Source organism: Metopolophium dirhodum, chromosome 7, assembly GCF_019925205.1.
Source record: "Metopolophium dirhodum isolate CAU chromosome 7, ASM1992520v1, whole genome shotgun sequence".
Lineage (NCBI taxonomy): Eukaryota > Metazoa > Arthropoda > Insecta > Hemiptera > Aphididae > Metopolophium > Metopolophium dirhodum.
The window spans coordinates 7,084,817-7,107,178 of record NC_083566.1 but is presented as its reverse complement, the minus strand read 5'-3'; the positions used below and the strand labels follow the sequence as shown (position 1 = coordinate 7,107,178).

Below are 22,362 nucleotides of genomic sequence, written 5' to 3'. Positions count from 1 at the left end.
GTTCTTATATTATATTTACCTGGTGCGCTTGGATAAGGTGATGGTTGTTGATATGATGGGTAGCCTGGAGATCCTGGTTTACCTATAAAATAGAAATAAAAATTAATTTATTTAGCGTAGGTATATCGAGCCAGAAGTAATTTCTCTAAATTATGAAACTAATTTTATAATTATACTGTACAATATTAACCTGGTAAGCCTGGAGTTCCGGGTGAACCTGGAGAGCCTGGAGAGCCTGGGGAACCTAGAACATTTAAAAACAAAATTATTTTCATCGTTTTTTTTTTTCGAATATCGGTTTTGTATGAATAATAATACATTGGTACTTCTTAGTTACTTTGAATATTGTATTTTATGCAATATATTAATCATATACACATATTAAAATGTAATAGAACTATATTAAATCGTTGACAGTATATGAATAGTTTTAATTATCAGAATTATATTTAAAAAAATATCTAGTTCGTAATATTGATTCCTAATATTGTACGTTTTATGAACTAGATATTTTATATGGTTTTTAAATCAAATATTATATTAATCATAATAACCTGAGCTCCCAGGATAAGTGGATGTTGGATAAACTGTTGGTTTTTGATAAGATGGTAAACTGGGTAGTCCTTGGCTACCTGGGCTACCTGGGCTACCTGGGCTACCTGGAGCACCGGGAGAACCTGATGAACCTTGTGATCCTGAGTAACAAAAAAATAAATATATTTTAATGATACAGAAATTTTGAAGCCAAGTTAATATTATATTATTTATTTTCATAGGCAATATATACTAAAGTTTTTATTAATTATTGTAAAAAGTCATTGTAATATACAAGCTTGTGAACATAATATGCATGTAGTTATTTCCTGTTGCCAACAACATTGGCGCCAAAATTCATTTTTTACAACATTTGATATTCACTCGATTTCTCGTGTAAAGTTTTTCTTATTTTGTGTTGTCATTGAAAAACGAATGACTGTAGATACTTAAAAATGTAATTAATGTTTATATTTTCATTTTCTATATACCATACAATTTTGAAAATATTCTGACTAAGTTTGAGCTTTTTACGGACAATTTAAAATTTCAAGATTTTTTTTTCTATTAATATCAATAAAATTGTATTTGTTGGGCTAAAAAGCGTGAAAATGTAATACAAGGCTCCTGATATATTCTTACAATAGCGGTTAAAAAATATTATAAATGCATAGGCACAAATTTTTTTTATAATCATTTGAATTTCAAATTTCGACAAAATGTATCAAAATCAGGAAATTTATCAATCATTGTACATTGTAATTAAAAAATTATAAAATGTTCAGTTTTTATAACTAAGGATTGAAAATTTAAAACAAAGATTCTCATAAATAGTTCATACTGTAACCGAAAAATCTAAAAAATATATAAACACAGTTATTTTTTACAGACATTTTTAATTAAAATTCGGACAAAATTACATATTAAAACCGAGAATAATGATTTTAGTTTTTTTGTTGTAATTTAAAAATATTACTTGTTGATAAATGAATTTTTTAGAGTATATTGTTATACTTTATTTACATGCAATGACATTTTCATATGTAATTTTTTTGGAAAAAATGAATTAAACCTACTGTAGTATATACTAGTGTCTAGTACTTTACTTACAATAATATCCTAAAATATGCCTACTTATAGTAATAGGCTGACATACCGTCTACGCTCAGAATCGTTTATCGTACACAATGATATTATATTATTGAATTCAAATTTAATACAATTCATTATACAGTGACCCATTTGTAACCTACTGTACAGCAGAGCGACATTCATTTTTTTTAGTTTTTTTTTCAATCATGGTCGATAAATAATTTTCGATTCCATCCAAAAACTCAAAAATGTAATACAACGTACCTAACACAAGTTATTATTATATTATATTATAATTAAAAAAAAGTTGAACGTAATCCCCAATCATTTTTAATGAGCATCTGAAGAAAGACATTTTACAAAACTCTTTATAATTGCTAAACCTCACAAGTTATTTTGAGTTAGAAATTCATAAAATATCTTCATTTTATATCTAATAAGATTTTTCCTACAATTTTCCATCTTTAACAAACAAAAAAAATTTTAAGTGGGTGTCGCTATGTTGTACAGTATGGCTTAAAGTGGTCACTGTAATGGACGGTGGTAAATTTGTATTCAATGATATAATATCATTATAGGTATACGAAAAAAGATTCTCAGCGGAGATGGTTTGAAAGCCTAGAATATTTTATATTATATATTTATATTGTTATTTTGTTATTAAAAAAAACAGTAGCCGGTTAAGTTGATTTATTATTATTTGATTATCATCATATTTATATAGAATAATATGCTTAAGAAGTTTTGAGTACCCACGAATAATAATAGTTTAAAATATAGCAAAAAACTAAAATTGTCCATCTTAGTTTAAATATACGAATAGGTATATCTAATGTTGTCCAAATTTGAACTAAAAATACTTAACTATAATAAAAAAAACTTTGCTTTTAGATTTTCTGGTTACAGAATAACCTACTTACGTGGAACCCTGTTTTAAATTTTCAATTCTTTAATATAAAAGTTGAACATTTGATACATTTTTAAATTTTAAATTTTTTGTCAAAATTTAACTTTAAACGCTTATAAAAAAAATCTTCTAAATAATTATAAAATATATATATATAAATCATTTTTTTTTTATATATATTTATAAGTTTGTACACTATTAAAGGCAAATTAATGTATAAAACATTTGTTCATCTTCATTTAATACCCTATTTTATCAAATGTATATTAAACAGTGTTTATTTTAATTAATGTGCAAAACTGCACATAACAGTCTAGAGTTTTAAGAAATCCATTCACAATAAATAATAATATGAACAGTTATTAAAAAAAACATTTTTTTCAATTGTATATTATTAATTTATAGCTATTTTTAAAAAAAACAATTTCCCGATGGGTGGTTATTTGGAAGGGATGGGTAGATGAGCGGGTGGTTAAATTATTTGAACTGCCAGTTTCAATTTTATTTGGCGCCACTGGCCTACAACCATAAGAGGCGATGCCGATTCATTTTCTAAGAAAAAAAGGCAGCTCAGAGAGAAAAAACCAACTGTGACCAAGGTTTGATCAAATGTCGATATATGACAGCACTGCCACTTTTCTCAGATTCAACAAACTGATCCCCCTCCCCCAAAATAATTTAATATAATATATTTGTACCTGGATAACTTGGATAAACTGAAGATGGACTTGCTGGAGTTCCAGGGTATCCTGGTTGACCTAAAAAATATTTTTAAATAAGAATATAAATAAATCATAGTACTACTATATTGTTTTGAAGATTACAAAGACAATTTCTATTTAATTCAAAAATATTTTACTATACATCATGCAATTTAATTTAATATTTTTGTATATGCTGATTAAATGAAAACCGTTGCTCTTAGTTGTAGTCTTATTTATAATTGTGTAATAATATGCTGTAAATATTTAAATATTTAATTTTAAATCAGATTTAATGGATTTTTTTTCTTTTATAGCTTTCAATATTGTGTTTGAAAAGATTTATAAAATATATGATCGTTCATTTTAATACTAATTTTTTATGAATGATGATAACATGTTTTTTTTATTATATAATATATTTTTGATGAAATTACCTGGAAGTCCTGGGGTTCCAGGGTATCCTGCTTGACCTAAAAAATATTTTTAATTAAGAAAGTAAATAAATCATAATACTAGTATATTGTGTTGATGATTACATAGACATTTTCTATTTATTTAAAATATATTTAACTATATATTATGTTAATTTAATTTAATATTTTTGTTCCAAGTCTTAATATAAGATGAATAAATCTAAAAAAAATAAATAAATAAACTGCATAAATCATAAATGTCTAATATTTGTATATGCTGATTAAATTTAAAGCCGTTGTACTTAGTTGTAGTCATTTTATTGTTTTGTAATAATATGCTTTAAATATTTAAATATTTCAATTTTTTTAAGCTCATAATATTTTTATTTTAAACATTCATTTGCATGTTATACTTAATTATTTATAAAATATAATTATAATGAGTCATATATGTACTCATATAGGTATTACAATATTGATTAGATTGATTAGATTGAAGGAATCCATTTTCAATAATTATAATTTGTATTAGTATTTACTATTACATTACCTGGTCCTACAGGATATGCAGATGGTGGTGTGGGTTTTGGGTATGAAATTGTGCCTGGGAATCCTGGTGCACCTGGTAAACCTGGAGTACCTGGTTGGCCTGAAAATAAATTATTCCTTATTAGAATGTATATTTTATAAATAAAATATTATAATTTTTTTATAAAAAAATTAAAATGTTATTCTAATTTCTAACACAATATCAACTTAATGTCATACAGTATTAAAAAAAAATATTAATTTACCTGGACTTCCGGGGTATCCTGCATTTGGTTTTTGGTAAGTTGGTTGTGGTTTTTCATATGACGGTACACTTGGTATAACTGATGCTCCTGGTTTACCTACATAGTTATTATTAAAATGGTCATTATTAATAATCATAAGGATTTTATTCATAGGAAATATGTTATATAACTAATACATTGTGCTTTTTTCACATAAACATATACCTGGTAATCCTGGAGTTCCTGGTTGACCTGGTTGACCTAGTAAGAAAAATAAAACCAGATTATATTAATTGGGTTAATATTTTATTTTATAATTATTTGTATTTACAAAATAAATTATTTATAGTCTATAGATATTATATTATATTTTCTATGAAAGTAATATTGACATTTCTCAGAAAATTAAATATATATTTTTCTATACCTGGGGTACCTGGATAAGCTGATTCTGGATATGAAGTTTGGGGAACGTAAGATCCTGGTTTTCCTTTAATCAAATAATTGAAAATTAGACATTTGTAATTAATTTTAAAGTTACCTTGGTATTATGTATTTATTAATATTTATATATCATTCAATCACAAAATAAATAATTTTATCCAAACAATCAGTTACAACTTACATTTTGCTAAAGAAAGGTATTATTTACCAATATGGTAATTTGTATAACAGTCATTGTACATATAATATCATACATATTTATACATATAAATTGTAGAATCTACTAATACAACATACCTACTCCAAATTAAAATAAAAACAAACTCTAACAAACCCCCAAATTAAATTTCAACTCCGATACAACTCAAAAATCTCCAACACACTCGAACATTGTTAACACTCAATAGATAGCTCAGAAATTATGTTTCTAGTAGGAACTACTTCGTCATATTACTTATTCACTTTTAAATGTTAAATTAGTTTTTAAAAATATTAAAGTGTATACCTGGTAATCCTGGTGAGCCTGGTAACCCTGGTGTTCCTAAATTTAAATTGAAAAATAGTTGTTTTTAATAAAATATTTATTCATATCAAACTAATTATAATGGTATCAATCAAATTACCTGGACCACTTGGGTATGAAGATGGCCTGTTATAAGAAGGTGATCCTGGTGAACCGGGAATTCCTGGAGCTCCTATATAAAAATAAATCATACATTATAGTTACTATAATTTAATGTTACTTTCCAAATAATACATTGTGTATAAAAACACTAATTTTATATTTTTAAAAACTGATAAACTATTAAATAATATTGTAAGCCTATTGACTAAATTTTTCTATTTATTTACAACAGATAGGTAGTAAAAATATTATAATAGTAGTTAAATTAGTATGTCATAAAATACCAACCTGGAATTCCTGGAGTTCCTGGCAAACCTGAAGAGCCTAAATAAAAATTAAAAATGCATATATTTAATAATTTAATACGATTGGCTGTCCTACAATATTTAAAATATTAAATATTAAGCAAAATAAATAAAACATAGAACATATTCAAAAAATTCAAAATTTAAACAAAGTTATAATTATTTATTTTATATGAATGATGTTCTTATATTATATTTACCTGGTGCACTTGGATAAGGTGATGGTTGTTGATATGATGGGTAGCCTGGAGATCCTGGTTTACCTATAAAATAGAAATAAAAATTAATTTATTTAGCGTAGGTATAACGAGCCAGAAGTAATTTCTCTAAATTACGAAACTCATTTTATAAATATACTGTACAATATTAACCTGGTAAGCCTGGAGTTCCGGGTGAACCTGGAGAGCCTGACGAGCCTAAGTAAAAATTAAAATGCATATATTTAATAATTTAATACGATTGGCTGTCCTACAATATTTAAAATATTAAATAATAAACATAATAAATAAAACATAGAACATATTCAAAAAATTCAAAATTCATTCAAAGTTAAAATTATTTATTTTAGATGAATGATTTTCTTATATTATATTTACCTGGTGCACTTGGATAAGGTGATGGTTGTTGATATGATGGGTAGCCTGGAGATCCTGGTTTACCTATAAAATAGAAATAAAAATTAATTTATTTAGCGTAGGTATATCGAACCAGAAGTAATTTCTCTAAATTACGAAACTAATTTCATAATTATACTGTACAATATTAACCTGGTAAGCCTGGAGTTCCGGGTGAACCCGGAGAGCCTGGAGAGCCTGGGGAACCTAAAACATTTAAAAACAAAATTATTTTCATCGTTTTTGTATGAATAATAAAACATTGATACTTATTAGTTACTTTGAATATTGAATTTTATGCAATATATTAATCATATACACATATTAAAATGTAATAGAACTATATTAAATCGTTGACAGTATATGAATAGTTTTAATTGTCAGAATTATATTTAAAAAAAGGTGGATAAGTGGATGTATTTGATGATATTATTGTGAATAAAGTAATTTATATATAACCTATTTACTCGGAGCCTTGTTTTAAATTTTCAATCCTTAGCCATAAAACTTAAACATTTTATACATTTTTAACCACAAAATAATTAATAAATTATAAATTTGATAAATGTTGTCAACATTTGAACTTTAAATGCTTATAAAAAAAAATTGTGCCTATGTATTTTTAATATTTTTCAACTGCTATTAGAACGATATATCAGGAGCCTTATATTAAATTTTCACGCTTTTTTACACAACAAATAAAAATTTATTGATATTTATAGAAAAAAAACTAAAAAAATTGAAAACTGACAATGGCCGTAAACAGCTCAAAAAGAGTCAAAATATTTTGTAAATTTTATGGTGTATAGAAAATGCTAATATAAACATTCAGTCAAAATGTCATGTCCCTACGGTCATTTGTTTTAGAGTTACACCAAAAACCAAAATCGATTTTCTCGAAAACAGATTTTGCGTAAAATTTCCCTTAATTTTTCTTTTGTTTTTCATGTCGCTTGTGAAAACTACTGGGAAATTTTTACTTTTGACTCCCTAAAGTACAACTAGATTCACTTTCCTATCAGAAAAGCTAGTATTGAAGAAAATCCGAGCACTTTTACTGTCCTAAAAGGTAATGACAGACACAAAAATAAAAAATAAAATAAAAAATAAAAATAAAAAATAAAAAAAAAATAAAAAAAAAACACACATCATTGTAGAATCAATACATTCATCGCTTCGCTCAGAATCTAAAATATCTAGTTCATAATATTGATTCCAAATATTGTATGTTTTATGAACTAGATATTTTATATGGTTTTTAAATCAAATATTATATTAATCATAATAACCTGAGCTCCCAGGATAAGTGGATGTTGGATAAATTGTTGGTTTTTTTACAATATATAAAATATTAAATAATTAACATAATAATAAAACATAGAACATATTCAAAAAATTCAAAATTTAAACAAAGTTATAATTATTTATTTTAGATGAATGATGTTCTTATATTATATTTACCTGGTGCACTTGGATAAGGTGATGGTTGTTGATATGATGGGTAGCCTAGAGATCCTGGTTTACCTATAAAATAGAAATAAAAATTAATTTATTTAGCGTTAGCGTTTATTGAGCCAGAAGTAATTTCTCAAAATTACGAAACTCATTTTATAAATACACTGTACAATATTAACCTGGTAAGCCTGGAGTTCCGGGTGAACCTGGAGAGCCTGACGAGCCTAAGTAAAAATTAAAATGCATATATTTAATAATTTAATACGATTGGCTGTCCTACAATATTTAAAATATTAAATAATAAACATAATAAATAAAACATAGAACATATTCAAAAAATTCAAAATTCAAACAAAGTTAAAATTATTTATTTTAGATGAATGATTTTCTTATATTATATTTACCTGGTGCACTTGGATAAGGTGATGGTTGTTGATATGATGGGTAGCCTGGAGATCCTGGTTTACCTATAAAATAGAAATAAAAATTAATTTATTTAGCGTAGGTATATCGAGCCAGAAGTAATTTCTCTAAATTACGAAACTAATTTCATAATTATACTGTACAATATTAACCTGGTAAGCCTGGAGTTCCGGGTGAACCCGGAGAGCCTGGAGAGCCTGGGGAACCTAAAACATTTAAAAACAATATTATTTTCATCGTTTTTTTTTTTCGAATATCGTTTTTGTATGAATAATAATACATTGGTACTTCTTAGTTACTTTGAATATTGTATTTTATGCAATATACTAATCATTATACACATTTTAAAATTTAATAGAATTATATTAAATTGTTGACACTATATGAATAGTTTTAATTGTCAAATTATATTTAAAAAAATATCTAGTTCATAATATTGATTCCTAATTTTGTACGTTTTATGAACTAGATATTTTATATGGTTTTTAAATCAAATATTATATTAATCATAATAACCTGAGCTCCCAGGATAAGTGGATGTTGGATAAACTGTTGGTTTTTGATAAGATGGTACACTGGGTAGTCCTGGGCTACCTGGGCTACCTGGGCTACCTGGGCTACCTGGGCTACCTGGAGCACCGGGAGAACCTGATGATCCTTGTGATCCTGAGTAACAAAAAAATAAATACATTTTAATGATACAGAAATTTTGAAGTCAAGTTAATACTTTTTTTTACTACTATTTATATTATATTTTGTAAATTGTGTGAAGTCAAAATAAATTCAAATTAATCATCAACATAAACATTGGTTGACTTGAAAAGGACTTTTTCTATGTTATATTAAAATATATTAGCACCCAATAGAATGAGTTTTAATGAAAGTAATTTTGTTTTTTTGTACGCGATTGTTTTAGGAGTATTTGGAAAAAGTGCATGTCTACTGTAAGTTTTAGTTGGTGTTAATACTTTAATGGATTGTGGTTCTTCGTAATTTTAAGACACAGCGTTCTTTTTAAATTGTTGATCTTTTCATTAGTAAAATCATTGTTTATTAAATGTTCCATACATAATCGTTTTTTGTACAAATCATCTGTCAAATGTATTAAACTAATGATTACTGTACAAATATAATTAATATGTGAAGTCTAAGACAAAAGACAATAGATACATAAAATTTTAACTGAACGTTTATGTTGGAAATTTTGTGCACCATACCATTTTCAAAATACTTTGATTCATGTTAAAATATTTATAAGCTTATGCAATTTTCGATTATTATATTTTTTTTGATTTTACAATGATGTATGTTTTTTTTTTTTTGTGTGTATTATATATCAATTAAATTATATTTGTTGAGTAAAAAAGTTTGAAAATTTAATAAAATGCTCCAAGTATATTGTTTCAAAGACAGATGAAAAATATTAAAAATCCATACCTAATCACAATTTTTTTTATAAGCATTTAAAGTTCAAATGTTGACAAAATACCTAAAAATGAAAATAATTTGCAAATTATTTTAATTTTGAAATTCATAAAAATTTTTTTTTTTAAATCTAAGATTTGAAAATGTAATTCAAGATTCCTAATAAGTTCGTCTACCTTTATTCAATAAAAATGTCCAAATTTAGTCAAATTAAGTTTTTATGAACGTATGATATTCATTTTTTACAACATTTGATATTCACTCGATTTCTCATGTAAAGCTTTTCTTATTTTGTGTTGTAATTAAAAAACGAATGAGTGTAGATACTTAAAAATGTAATCAATGTTTATATTCTCATTTTCTATACACCATAAAATGTTGAAAATTTTCTGACTAGTTTTGATGGTTTATTTATCTATTTATTTTATATGAATGATTTTCTTATATATTTACCTGGTGCACTTGGATAAGGTGATGGTTGTTGATTTGATGGGTAGCCTGGAGATCCTGGTTTACCTATAAAATAGAAATAAAAATTAATTTATTTAGCGTAGGTATATCGAGCCAGAAGTAATTTCTCTAAATTACGAAACTAATTTTATAATTATACTGTACAATATTAACCTGGTAAGCCTGGAGTTCCGGGTGAACCCGGAGAGCCTGGAGAGCCTGGGGAACCTAAAACATTTAAAAACAAAATTATTTTCATCGTTTTTTTTTTTTCGAATATCGTTTTAGTATGAATAATAATACATTGGTACTTCTTAGTTACTTTGAATATTGTATTTTATTCAATATACTAATCATATACACATATTAAAATTTAATAGAATTATATTAAATTGTTGACAGTATATGAATAGTTTTAATTGTCAAATTATATTTAAAAAATATCTAGTTCATAATATTGATTCCTAATATTGTACGTTTTATGAACTAGATATTTTATATGGTTTTTAAATCAAATATTATATTAATCATAATAACCTGAGCTCCCAGGATATGTGGATGTTGGATAAACTGTTGGTTTTTGATAAGATGGTACACTGGGGAGTCCTGGGCTACCTGGGCTACCTGGGCTACCTGGGCTACCTGGGCTACCTGGGTTACCTGGGTTACCTGGGCTACCTGGGCTACCTGGGCTACCTGGAGTACCGGGAGAACCTGATGATCCTTGTGATCCTGAGTAACAAAAAAATAAACATATTTTAATGATACAGAAATGTTCAAGTTAATACTATATTATTTATTATCATAGGCAATATATACCAAAGTTTTTATTAATTGTTGTAAAAAGTTATTGGAATATACAAGCTTGTGAAGATAATATACATGTACATGTGGTTATTTCCCGTTGCCTACAACCATAAGAGGCTATACCGATTCTTTTTCTAAGAAAAAATGTTTGCCCAGTGAGAAAAAACCAACTGTGACCGAGGTTTGATCAAATGTCGATTTACGACAGCACTGCCACTTTTCTCAGATTCAGCAAACGGTCCCCCCTCCCCCAAAATAATTTAGCATAATATATTTGTACCTGGATAACTTGGATAAACTGAAGATGGACTTCCCGGTAATCCTGGAGTACCTGGTTGACCTTAATTAAATACATTACAATTAAACTCACATAAATAATACTTGATACAAATCATACAAAAATGTATAATGATATTAAAGAATTTGTACATTGTAACGCTTATAAGTTCAAAATACATAAATATGTATTGTAATAAGAATTTTAGAATTGTTAAAAATGATTAATTTTACTTAATTGATAAAAATTCCACTATGTATATTTTTAATATTGAAATATTACATAATTATCAAATCGGCCGTAACACGTTTGGGCACAAAACGATATTTTTACCTGTGGTTCGGGAGAACGATTGGGAACACACGTTTAGGTACACTTTTTTGCAGGCCCCAAAAATCAATACAACGTTTAGGTAATAATATTTTTTAAATAATACTACGTTTGGTTGAACTTTTTTAGATTCTGGAACGATGAATGTAATGATTTTACAATGAAGTGAGTTTTTTATTTTATTACTTTTTTTTTTGTCTGTCACCGTTTAGAACAGTAAAAATGCTTAGTCTTCAACAGTATCTTTTCTGATTGGAAAGTGAATCTAGTTGGTACTTTGGGGGGCCAAAAGTAAAAATTTCCCAGTAGTTTTCAAAAGCGCTGTGAAAAACAAAAGAAAAATTAAGGGAAAATGGGAATTTTTACGCAAAATCTGTTTTTGAGAAAATCAAAGGTTTAGCCCACTATTGTAGATCACGTGTTTATATAAAGTGTACCCACATGTGTCTTGTATAATATGTGTATTGTGTACCCAAACGTTCTCTGATTTACAAGGTAAAATTATAAAATACCTTTTATTTTATGTGTCCAAACGTTGTGTCTATTTGTACCCAAACGTGTTGGCTTTTGGGCCAATGTGACCAAACGTTCAGCGCCCATCAAATCATTAGTTGGCATATTATAATAATGTATTTATTGAAATGTAGGTATAAATTGTAATAGAAATAATTTCATACCAGGTGCGCCTGCCGGTCCTGGTTGACCAACTCCAACAAAGCTTGGGTATCCTGATGAACCTGATCCACCTAATTGACCAGTACCTTGAATTGGACGTCCTCCTCCACATCCCTTTGGGAAATAAAGATCACCCCATGCTGTTACCACTCCATGATGTCCATGATGTTCGTGTTCAGAACCACCTTCAGAACTTTCATTAGCTTGATTTTCATCTGCGGGGTCATGCTTATGATGGAATATTTCTACAGGTTCACCTGGTGTGACAACTCTGTATCCCCATCCATCAGATATATAATGAGTCGCTTGTAATTTTCCTTCTGGATCTACATATCCGTAGCAACCATATGTGAATCCATCTGGACCTTTATTTTCATGATGGAATTGACCATTTGGACCTACTTCGTAGCCGAATATATAGGCCACTATCAAATGAAAAAAAGTTTATGTAAAATATATTATAGTAATATATGGTTAAAAAATACATACTGGTATCGAAATTTTGTTCATGGTATTGAGTTTTATTGCTGTCTTCAATGTTAAGCACCACTTCCAAATCATTTGGGTTAGTTTGCTGAGATAAGGCAAACTGAACCCCCAAAATTGAGAACAGTATTAAATACATCTAAAATAAAAATAAATGTTTTATTATAGATAAGTTTAAAGTGATCTTAAAAGTTAGAATAAGACTTGGCATAATATTGTATCTGATTGGAATTTACTATCAAATTACCAAATTATGAACAATATAAATGTATCTATTTACTATTCGATTCAATGTTAAGTTCAATTTCACACTATAGGTTTAGTATGTAACAATAATGTATAAAATAACAACGTCAATGTTAAAATGATACTCAAGAGCTCTTAAAAGTTTGAATTAATTTATTAAATATTGTACTTATGTTGACTAAATTCTATTCTAATTATATCAAACTTTTAGATATATAAATATACTTTATGGAATTTAAAATAGAAATATTATCAAAAAATCTTATCGTCGTGTCACTCAACTAGAAAAATAAACAATTTTTTATATTAAATTGTAAGTTGCAAATAAATAAATAAAATTATTTTTAATTAAAAAGTTACATACAAAAAAATAATATTTTCAGAAATTTAATACAAATTACGGTAATTCTTTATTATTTAAAATATAAATGAATTGCCATCTTAAAGTTCAACAGTAAAATTATATCAATACAGATAAAGATGTTTTAATGTTTGGTCGTGTATTCAGCTAAGTCGTCCGATACGTAACCTATTTTATTTTCTACAAAGACACTACCCAGATAATATGCTTTTAATTTAATATAATATTTTTACACACATTTATATTTAGATTTTTTTTTAACCTAAAACATTTAAATCCAAAACTTGAATAAATTAATACAATTTTAAGGCATTTATTATAATATGGTATATATATTCTCCTAAGTGTGCAGCTACTACGTGTACCAACATGGATGTATAATATTTTGATTTTAACCCGGCGCATATGCCAAAAAAAAAAAATATAGTATTATTCCTTGCTATTTTGCCAATGAACGTTAAACTGTTATTTTTGTCGCGATTCCAACTAAGACGTGTAACCGTAGTTGTTCTCCGGCACAAAACGGAATTCTAAAAATTATAATCGTGTTGGCATTTTTGTCCTACATTTGTTCACTGTGAGAACCTCCTGGTCGAATTCATCACACGAGCTAGAGCACTCGTAATCACCACTTAGAAATTCAACTCAGACTAGTGCATTCGCATGGTGAATTACCTACCTATATTATATTGAAACGTCATGTAGGTGCGCTCAGTGTGCTGTTACTTATTGTAGGAATATGCGTATTAAAATGTAATATTGTTCGTATAACGTCAGGATTTGCATATTTTTTCAAAAACATAATAATAGGGCAATATGGGAATGTAGTTGAATAACTATATGTACTTAATAAAAAAGTTTTTTCATTATATTATGTTGTTCGCATAAATATTATAGAATGTATTATAGAATTTCACATGGAATTTCCATCGTACCTATGTACGTATGTAAGTACGTGGTAATATAATATAATATATTGGTTTTATAATTAAAATTATAAATTACTTTAAAATGTATATAGATTTAGGCTTGACATTATTTACAAAAAAAGATAAATATATTTTTAAAATGGTCATAATAACATATTTCGAAATTAAAATATCAAAAATAATCTCAGTGGGACACTGAATAATATTCTGACCTTTAAATTTAATAACAGCTCAGTTCACTCCAATAAAAAAATTAACTTAACAAAATGGATTTATGCGTTACCAATCAAAACGGAGACAACACTCACTGAAAGTAGTACCATGTCACTATTATCATCAAAATTATGATAATCAAGATGAGATGATATGGAATACTTATTTGCATTCAATATGGGATACTATTTCCCATATAAATGTTTTTATATTTATATAATATATACCTATGTGTATTTATATTTTTCTTCGTTTTTATTTTTTATCATAAGACTGATCCGTATTCTTAAGATTTAAATAAAAATATATTATGTTAAAAGGGCAAACATCAGGACTTATTTTAATTCATTCCTATTAATACACTATAGTTCATATTACCAACACATTTTGTTAAATGGTAAAATTGAATTGTTATACATTATCGTCATTATAATAATATTGGTACCTTGAAGTGTTCTAACGACAGAAAAATGTATTCTATAATAACTTTAAATTAATATGATACTAATGGTTTTTCAATAACATCATGGTTATTTTCACTGAAGATCAAAATCAAAATGGTATTTAATATTCATCACTTCTCCTGACTTTCCAAATAATCAACATACAGAATGCAAATCGTACTTGGAGAATTGATTTTTATTTTCCCTTAAATGACTTAAGTAACTTTGTTTACAAATATAGATTTACCTAAGTTGTTATAACTAAGTTGCATAAAACGGTTTTAAATATACAATTTTCATTGGAAAATATAATACACTAATAATTATGACCAATAATCGAACCATCTATAATACTCATATTATTGTATAAAAAAAGGTCATATACTAATACCATAAATGACATATATTGCCCTCAAGATTTTATGCCAACAACTCAATATATAAATTATATGTAACAATTAAAAAAACAAAAAAATACTATAAAGATCTTTAAAGGTAGAAACGATCTACCTAATACATATTATATACCTGATATCCTTGAACTGCCAATATTATATTAATATAACATTCAACGTATTAGTCTTATATTTTTTTGGTGGGCCTCAAGACCAATTTTGGAGAAATTTCCTTTTTCTAATCTCATCTTTATTTTAATGTAACACTGAGGTCGACAAGTTTCGTATTTATTCTGTAGTACAACGACTCCAACCGAGTCTGTTCATCGCATATATTAGTGGCCCATGCTGGATAAACGTAAGTGGAACTTACATGCATTTTACATAAATAAAAAGCAGCTAATATAATAGCTTAGTAGTATAAACGATATTATATATATATATATATATATATATATATATATATATATATATGATAGATAGTAGGTACGTTAAAAGCTGAATAGTTATTTTTGTAACAAATATGGCCAAACGCGGCTTAAATCGTTAATACTTTCTGAATTAAAATGTAACTTCGTATTAAAAATATATCATTTAAGTAAAACTAAGCAGCTCTTAATTTGTTTATTTAATTTTCAAACGATTCAAAACAAATAAAAAACAGAAAATACAAAACCTTAATAACGCAATGTTTTAGTGATTTAAACATTATTTTTTTAAAAATTCGAGCATATTTTTTGGCCATAATTATTTTTTTGCTTAATTTAATTTTTAATTTTTACCAGTCATTATTAAAGAGAATATTATAATTACAACTAAGGTTTATTTACATAACATTGAAAATATATAATTAAAAATATACGAAATATAATTTGCACCATAAGGTCTTATCAACAAAATTATACAATATCGTCGTTTTTAAGTTTAGACCTAGTTTTAGTTGCTAATGTACTTAGGTAAACAACAACACTTTTTGTGTGTGATTGACAAAATAATAATAATAATCATAATAATATTATGTTTATAACAACATAAGTGAATTTTTTCCCTATTCCCACAGTTTACATATTAAGTTCCTCATACGCGTATAAGAATATTTTAATAATTTTTTTTTGTATTAACAATAAAAAAATAATTACGTGATATATATTAAAATTTATATCCGTATAAATCAATGAATAGATAATAGGTACCTATTACCTAATGTGAAGTTTGAAAGCAAAACGATTCTATTTGTTTTACATGTTTATTATAGTTCTGAATAATTACGACGTTTCGTAAGCCCAAAGTGAGTTAATAATATTTCTAATCGTGGACGTACCTAGACGATTATTCAAAGCACATGCACAATGAACTTTACAAATATTTTCCATGACCATTTTGTGGTTTAAAAGTGTACGCACTGCGGTTGGGTCGGACACTTTGGCCCGGAAAACTATTATTGACACTTATTGTGTCAATCGAATGATTTAAGTATAAATGCGTATACAACGAATCCTTGGAAACACTAACACACTTGCAATAGTTATATTTCAATGACAATAAAAACCTGATTGCCTTAGATAATTAATATTAGAAAAAACACAGTACATTTATGAGAATATTATGATCACGAGATGACATCATTTGTCACATGTTGAATGTCATAAACGCTATTATACGAGTATGTAATGTATGGTAAACGGTAGTAAGAAAAAAAATCATCACTACCACTTTATCGTATATCCTCGTGGTACGGGGAACACGAATCGTTATTCAATCGTAAAGATGGGCCAGCCAGCACAACAGCACAATAAGTACTACCTACTATAATAATATTATAATATTAATATCAAGGTACTCCGGAATACGAACAAAACGCCATGAAGTATATGGGGTAGGTTGCGGAGTCTAAGCGAAACGGTATAGAGGTCTTGGAATATCAGTCACTGTCTACCCGCTCCGCAAAATAAATCGACCACCATATATTATATTATGTAATAATAATACCGGACCCGTGGGAATCGCCAATTCTAAAACACTTGAGCAACGGTTGCGGCGGCTGTGGTGGGATTCGGGGTGTGTACCCTCGCCAGTCGCCCAGCTAGTAGTTATATCCCCGAATCCTCTAACGCGTGACGTCCAAGACACACATTTTTCCAGGGCTGAAAATCCCAATCGACCGCATTACATGCGCATTATAAGTTTGTCGTGTCCGGTCGGAACTTGTTTGAATCCGACGTACGTGTCAAACGCGCACGTGACTGTTGTCCACCGACAGATAAGTGACGGGAAACGTGCATATATGTATAGTACCTATCTATACTAAAACTTGTACGAATGCGTAGAATTTAATGTCCTAATGGCTTACAAAATATGTGAGTACTTCTGATAAAACAATTATAGCGTAATATTATAATAATAAGAGGTTATTGTCGGTTGGTATTGTCGGTGTATTTCTCGAACGTTACAGATGCTGGGAAAAATATTATCGGATTTGTTGAGCTTTTTATATGCTGTGTGAGGGCTAAAAAAACTGTACATTACCGCATATCATTCAAGTAAAGTAAATATAGTTCATATTCATGAAAACACTGTGATTTAAATATTGTGTGCTAATGTATTCAGTGTATTAAATAAAAATAAACAAAAAAGATTGAACTCTGCTGCAACATTGTGGGGCTATGCGTTTGTGTAATTTCGCAAACTCAGAACCTAACTCGAACCAACAATTTCGAAACAATTTTACATGCCAAACGATAAGCGTACCGTTATTGTTTTAATGAAATGCATATTCAGTATGTCCGGATTTCCGATCTTTGATGCAAAATATGTATTATAATATAACTTATACCGCACGCTGTAAACCCTTGAATAGAATACATTATTCATCGCGACGTTCAGTATGAGATAATTTTTTTTTTAAATTGCCATTGAAATATTATAAGTATAATATTGTCTTATTGACGAATACAAATTTGCGTAATATTATTATAATCTTGCCACGCTTATATTATTATAGCGCGATACGTAAATAAGCCGAGGAGTTAAGACTAAATAGGATTTGTTGAATTATGAGCGACGATTAAATAGGATTTTAATGCACTCGCAAAGGTCCCCGATACTATAGTAGCAGAACAGGTACAATACGGATTTATGTGATATTATTGTACTCGCATAGGACGCATGCCAGTGGGTGATACGTACAAGCATTGTTTACAGAAACCATGTGTTTGACCAACAGCGACCATTGTTTAGCAACACTCTATTGTATCTATTATATACTCATTTATTACATCGATTTCGAAGTATTGCCTACCATACGCTAACATATAGTGATATACGTATATAATAACCACACAGGCACTGCTACATAATATTATGTTAAATAATAATAATTATAATCACAAAATTTAGTGAATTAGCAGCCGCAGTCTTCGCGTGATTGCGATAGAATCATGTATTTAATCGAGTTTCTATACCGCGGTATAACAGTTGGTAAGTACCAGCTATATATACCGTCCACAAAAAGCCAGAAGCTGGGTTCACACAGCACCGTGTCGTGTCGTGTCGTGAAATGTTACCGTGCCCTGATTGGTCCAACCACTATGCGGTATCGTTTGGTAACTGTGGTAACCGTGATTATTTTACACGACACGGTGTAGTGTGAACCCGGCTTGACGCGTGACTGGCCCGGGACAGGCCCGACCGATACAATTAGGTACCTACTACACTCAGTGTTCAACACAATATAATATATTAATAATAATATTATGCATGTACAAGTACGCTACAGGTACTCGTATTATATAGTACTTATATTATAATAAACGACGCGGCGTTGTAACGTCTGCATAATAATATACGAAACGCAAAATGAAGAAAACTAACCGCGCACTGCAGCCGCGCGGTCCTTCGATTGGATTGCCTCCGTTTATTATTATTTATTATTACAATCGACACGATCGCATTATATCATTATTATCATTAAAATTATACGCGTTTTAACTACGGCGGCGTGTATAAATAGTACACAGGCGCCGTCGCTTTTAAGGTGAAGGCCGTCCGGTATCATCATCATCGCCGCCGCCGCCGCCGCATCATCTACCGCGCGTCTGTGTATACCTGGTTACGTTAACGTCCTTATCCATCAGTCCTTTACATATTATATTATTATTATTATTATTATTATTATTGTTAGTATAATATATTCCGCCTTGCGTCGGAGACGGGTCTGACCATATTATAATATTATTAATATTACTATTACAGTGCTGTGTTTGTATCGCGTTACGCGGTAACAAATTGCCGACGGTGATCTACCGTCTCCGGGCCACGCGATTCCGATAAGCAATATTATTATTATTATTATAAACCATAATAATATGCCGTACGTGTGTGTGTGTGTGTGTGTGTGTGTGTGCGCCGTCGGAATTCCACGCATTCACTTTTGTGCACATGTGTATGACCCAAACGGTTGAAAGTTCAACGCGACCGCCCAAAACCTTCTCGCGTACCTTTAATGCAATTTATAATATTATATTATACCTACGAAGACCGGTATACGGGTCCGGGTGACCGCGCGTGGGTAAACACTTTCGACGACGACACCGGCGACGACGTTGAATAATAATAATAACGTTAGCGTTCGATCATAATATAGTATTGTAATAATATATATTATATTGTTATTATCATATTTATATTTTTTTTCTAGGTCTACTTGGCCCGGAGCCTGGGTTTTATTCCTAGGAGTATCCGCGCCCTCAAGACCGATGTAAATAAGAATTCGTACACACACGCGCTCGAAGGTCGGCGGCCGCCGCGGCGATGAGCGCACACGTCCGCGTGTGCATCTTATTGTCTGATAATATTATGTGTATGAGTGAAAGTTTCGTTATTCGACATTCCTCTTGCGCGCGCATACATGTCGAACAGAAAAAAAAAAAATTTATAATAATAATAAACGGAATAACAATCGAATCCCGGGCGAGCTCGGTACCTATATAGCGTGTAGGAAAATGCCCACGCGTGGAAAGCGGTCCATAAACCGACAAAATACCACAGAACATTCGACGAGGATTACGAGTGCCTTATACTCGCTGTGGATGCGCGCAAACAACACACTTTATAATATTATTAAACGTCGAATTATTGATATTATTATTATTATTATTATTATTGTTAGTAGTAGTAGTAGTATTGGAAACGCATTGATGTGCTCGGTCGGTAATATAATATGGTAATATTATATCGAATTCTGGTAAGCAAATAAACGTTTTCGCAAGACGTGCGTGTTTCAACAACGTTCTCAAAGTGTTTTTACGCGCATATACTTCGATGTTTTTTTCATTCCGGCGAGAAAAAATAAGCATCTTCGATCCTCGCGCATTCGAACAGACACGCCACATCACGAAATACGCGTCTTAAACGACTGTGCAAATGACATTCGCATAAGGCCACACGCGTTTGTTGAAACATAACTCACACAATCGTGGTATAATAGCTGATGCGGTATAATACGTGTCTGCAAACACCGCGTGCGCCGTACACATTTCAACTACATAATAATATACATTTTAATGTACATTTTTATCATACGTAATATTATGTAAAATCCATATGGTATACAGTAAGTTATCGTTTCGAGTTATTATTGTTGTCGCTAAACAGTTGTTAACCGTAATATATAATAAAATTATGTATTTCGGCGGTCCCGTAGGTGTAAAACGCGTACCTACCCAAACAGAAAGTGTGGGTGCGGTGACTATTATAATAATATATCGCTTTCAGGTCTTTGCGGTCGAAATGATTCCGAACACAATCATAATAATAATAATACTGCAGTCTAGGTACCCATACAATACGCGCCGTTCGTTTTAATGAGACAAATATTGTTAAATATCGAAGTAAAATGATTGATGTCTACGAAAATAGCAAACACCAATAAATTACTTTCACCGGCCCCGGGGTAGGTTCGAAGCTTTATGTCAAGTTCGGCCTACGGTATTTACGTTCGCGTTGCTTCCCGGCGGTACCTATACCGAAAAGACGCCATTCCCCGGAACATCGTCGCAGTACCGTATACATATTATAATGCGTATATATATATTTGTGTGTGTATATGTGTAGTGCGTACCCATACGGATTACATAATATTTGCCCACACATGTGAAATAATACATACAACAATGGACGAAGGCGCGAACTCCGACAATAGAACTGCAGACGTGCTGGAGATATAATACGACACAACTATACACACGAGCAGCATCCAGTATTTTTTTATTTTACTTTTTTTTTGTTTTTGTTTTCGTTCCATCTCAATGATAATAATTAATCGCTGTCGTGATCCACGTGAAATGTAGGCGCACGCTATACGGCATAGGAGGTACCTATATGCAGTTTGACACATTTTTAATGTCATTTCGCATATTATACTCCGGAAACGAATGCGAATTATTTAAAATATAATATATTATTATTAGGTATTATAATAATATATAATATACACGCAGTAAAAGTAGGTACTACAATAGGCTGCAATGTATAGCCTGTGATGATACTCGAATTTTTTCTCGAAGTTTATACCTTCACGACTTAGTCAAGCTTACGTGCGCAAACATTAATACTTAATACACACAATATTTTAAATACAATTTTTTCACCGATCCGTCCACAAAACTTTTGAAAACATTATTTGTTTCAAATACACGTGCACTTTTCAACTGCTCCATAGTCCTCTATAAAATATATAAATGGTAGGCTTAAAAAGTTTAAAAGCAATAGTTTAAGGATCACAATTTTTTTTTATTAAAAAGTATTACAATACTTTGCAATTATATTTTAATATGTTTTTTGTTATCTCGTATACATAATATCATGTATAAGATAAATTAGAAAAACAGTATTGGGTATATTAATTCTTCGAAATATGAAACCTTTCAAAATATTATAGTTTGTCTTAGCTATACCTTATAATATTCTATAAAAATGATTTATTTTAACTTATTATATTACTATTCGATTTTTGATTTCTGAAAGTATATGAATGTTT

At 29.2% G+C, this 22,362-nt stretch overlaps 1 protein-coding gene across 10 annotated transcripts in view; it reads right to left on the bottom strand.

Annotated features, from left to right (window-relative positions):
• LOC132949804 (collagen alpha-1(III) chain-like) overlaps nt 1-22,362 on the bottom strand; it is a 42,688-nt gene that overhangs the window by 8,972 nt on the left and 11,354 nt on the right. For 4 of the 10 annotated variants that reach the window (XM_061020901.1, XM_061020894.1, XM_061020895.1 and 1 more), the window contains exons 2-28: nt 12,743-12,878; nt 12,256-12,678; nt 11,252-11,311; nt 10,702-10,896; nt 10,339-10,392; nt 10,168-10,230; nt 8,806-8,955; nt 8,442-8,495; nt 8,271-8,333; nt 8,046-8,090; nt 7,873-7,935; nt 6,565-6,618; nt 6,394-6,456; nt 6,169-6,213; nt 5,998-6,060; nt 5,781-5,816; nt 5,491-5,562; nt 5,373-5,408; nt 4,851-4,913; nt 4,649-4,684; nt 4,445-4,540; nt 4,201-4,299; nt 3,672-3,707; nt 3,232-3,291; nt 555-695; nt 191-244; nt 20-82 (exon numbers count right to left, since the gene is read on the bottom strand). In XM_061020901.1, coding sequence (XP_060876884.1) covers nt 20-82; nt 191-244; nt 555-695; nt 3,232-3,291; nt 3,672-3,707; nt 4,201-4,299; nt 4,445-4,540; nt 4,649-4,684; nt 4,851-4,913; nt 5,373-5,408; nt 5,491-5,562; nt 5,781-5,816; nt 5,998-6,060; nt 6,169-6,213; nt 6,394-6,456; nt 6,565-6,618; nt 7,873-7,935; nt 8,046-8,090; nt 8,271-8,333; nt 8,442-8,495; nt 8,806-8,955; nt 10,168-10,230; nt 10,339-10,392; nt 10,702-10,896; nt 11,252-11,311; nt 12,256-12,678; nt 12,743-12,878 — 2,323 coding nt within the window. The remainder of the gene's footprint in view (nt 1-19; nt 83-190; nt 245-554; nt 696-3,231; nt 3,292-3,671; nt 3,708-4,200; nt 4,300-4,444; nt 4,541-4,648; nt 4,685-4,850; nt 4,914-5,372; nt 5,409-5,490; nt 5,563-5,780; nt 5,817-5,997; nt 6,061-6,168; nt 6,214-6,393; nt 6,457-6,564; nt 6,619-7,872; nt 7,936-8,045; nt 8,091-8,270; nt 8,334-8,441; nt 8,496-8,805; nt 8,956-10,167; nt 10,231-10,338; nt 10,393-10,701; nt 10,897-11,251; nt 11,312-12,255; nt 12,679-12,742; nt 12,879-22,362) is intronic. The other 6 variants (XM_061020898.1, XM_061020896.1, XM_061020899.1 and 3 more) reach the window with 6 other exon arrangements.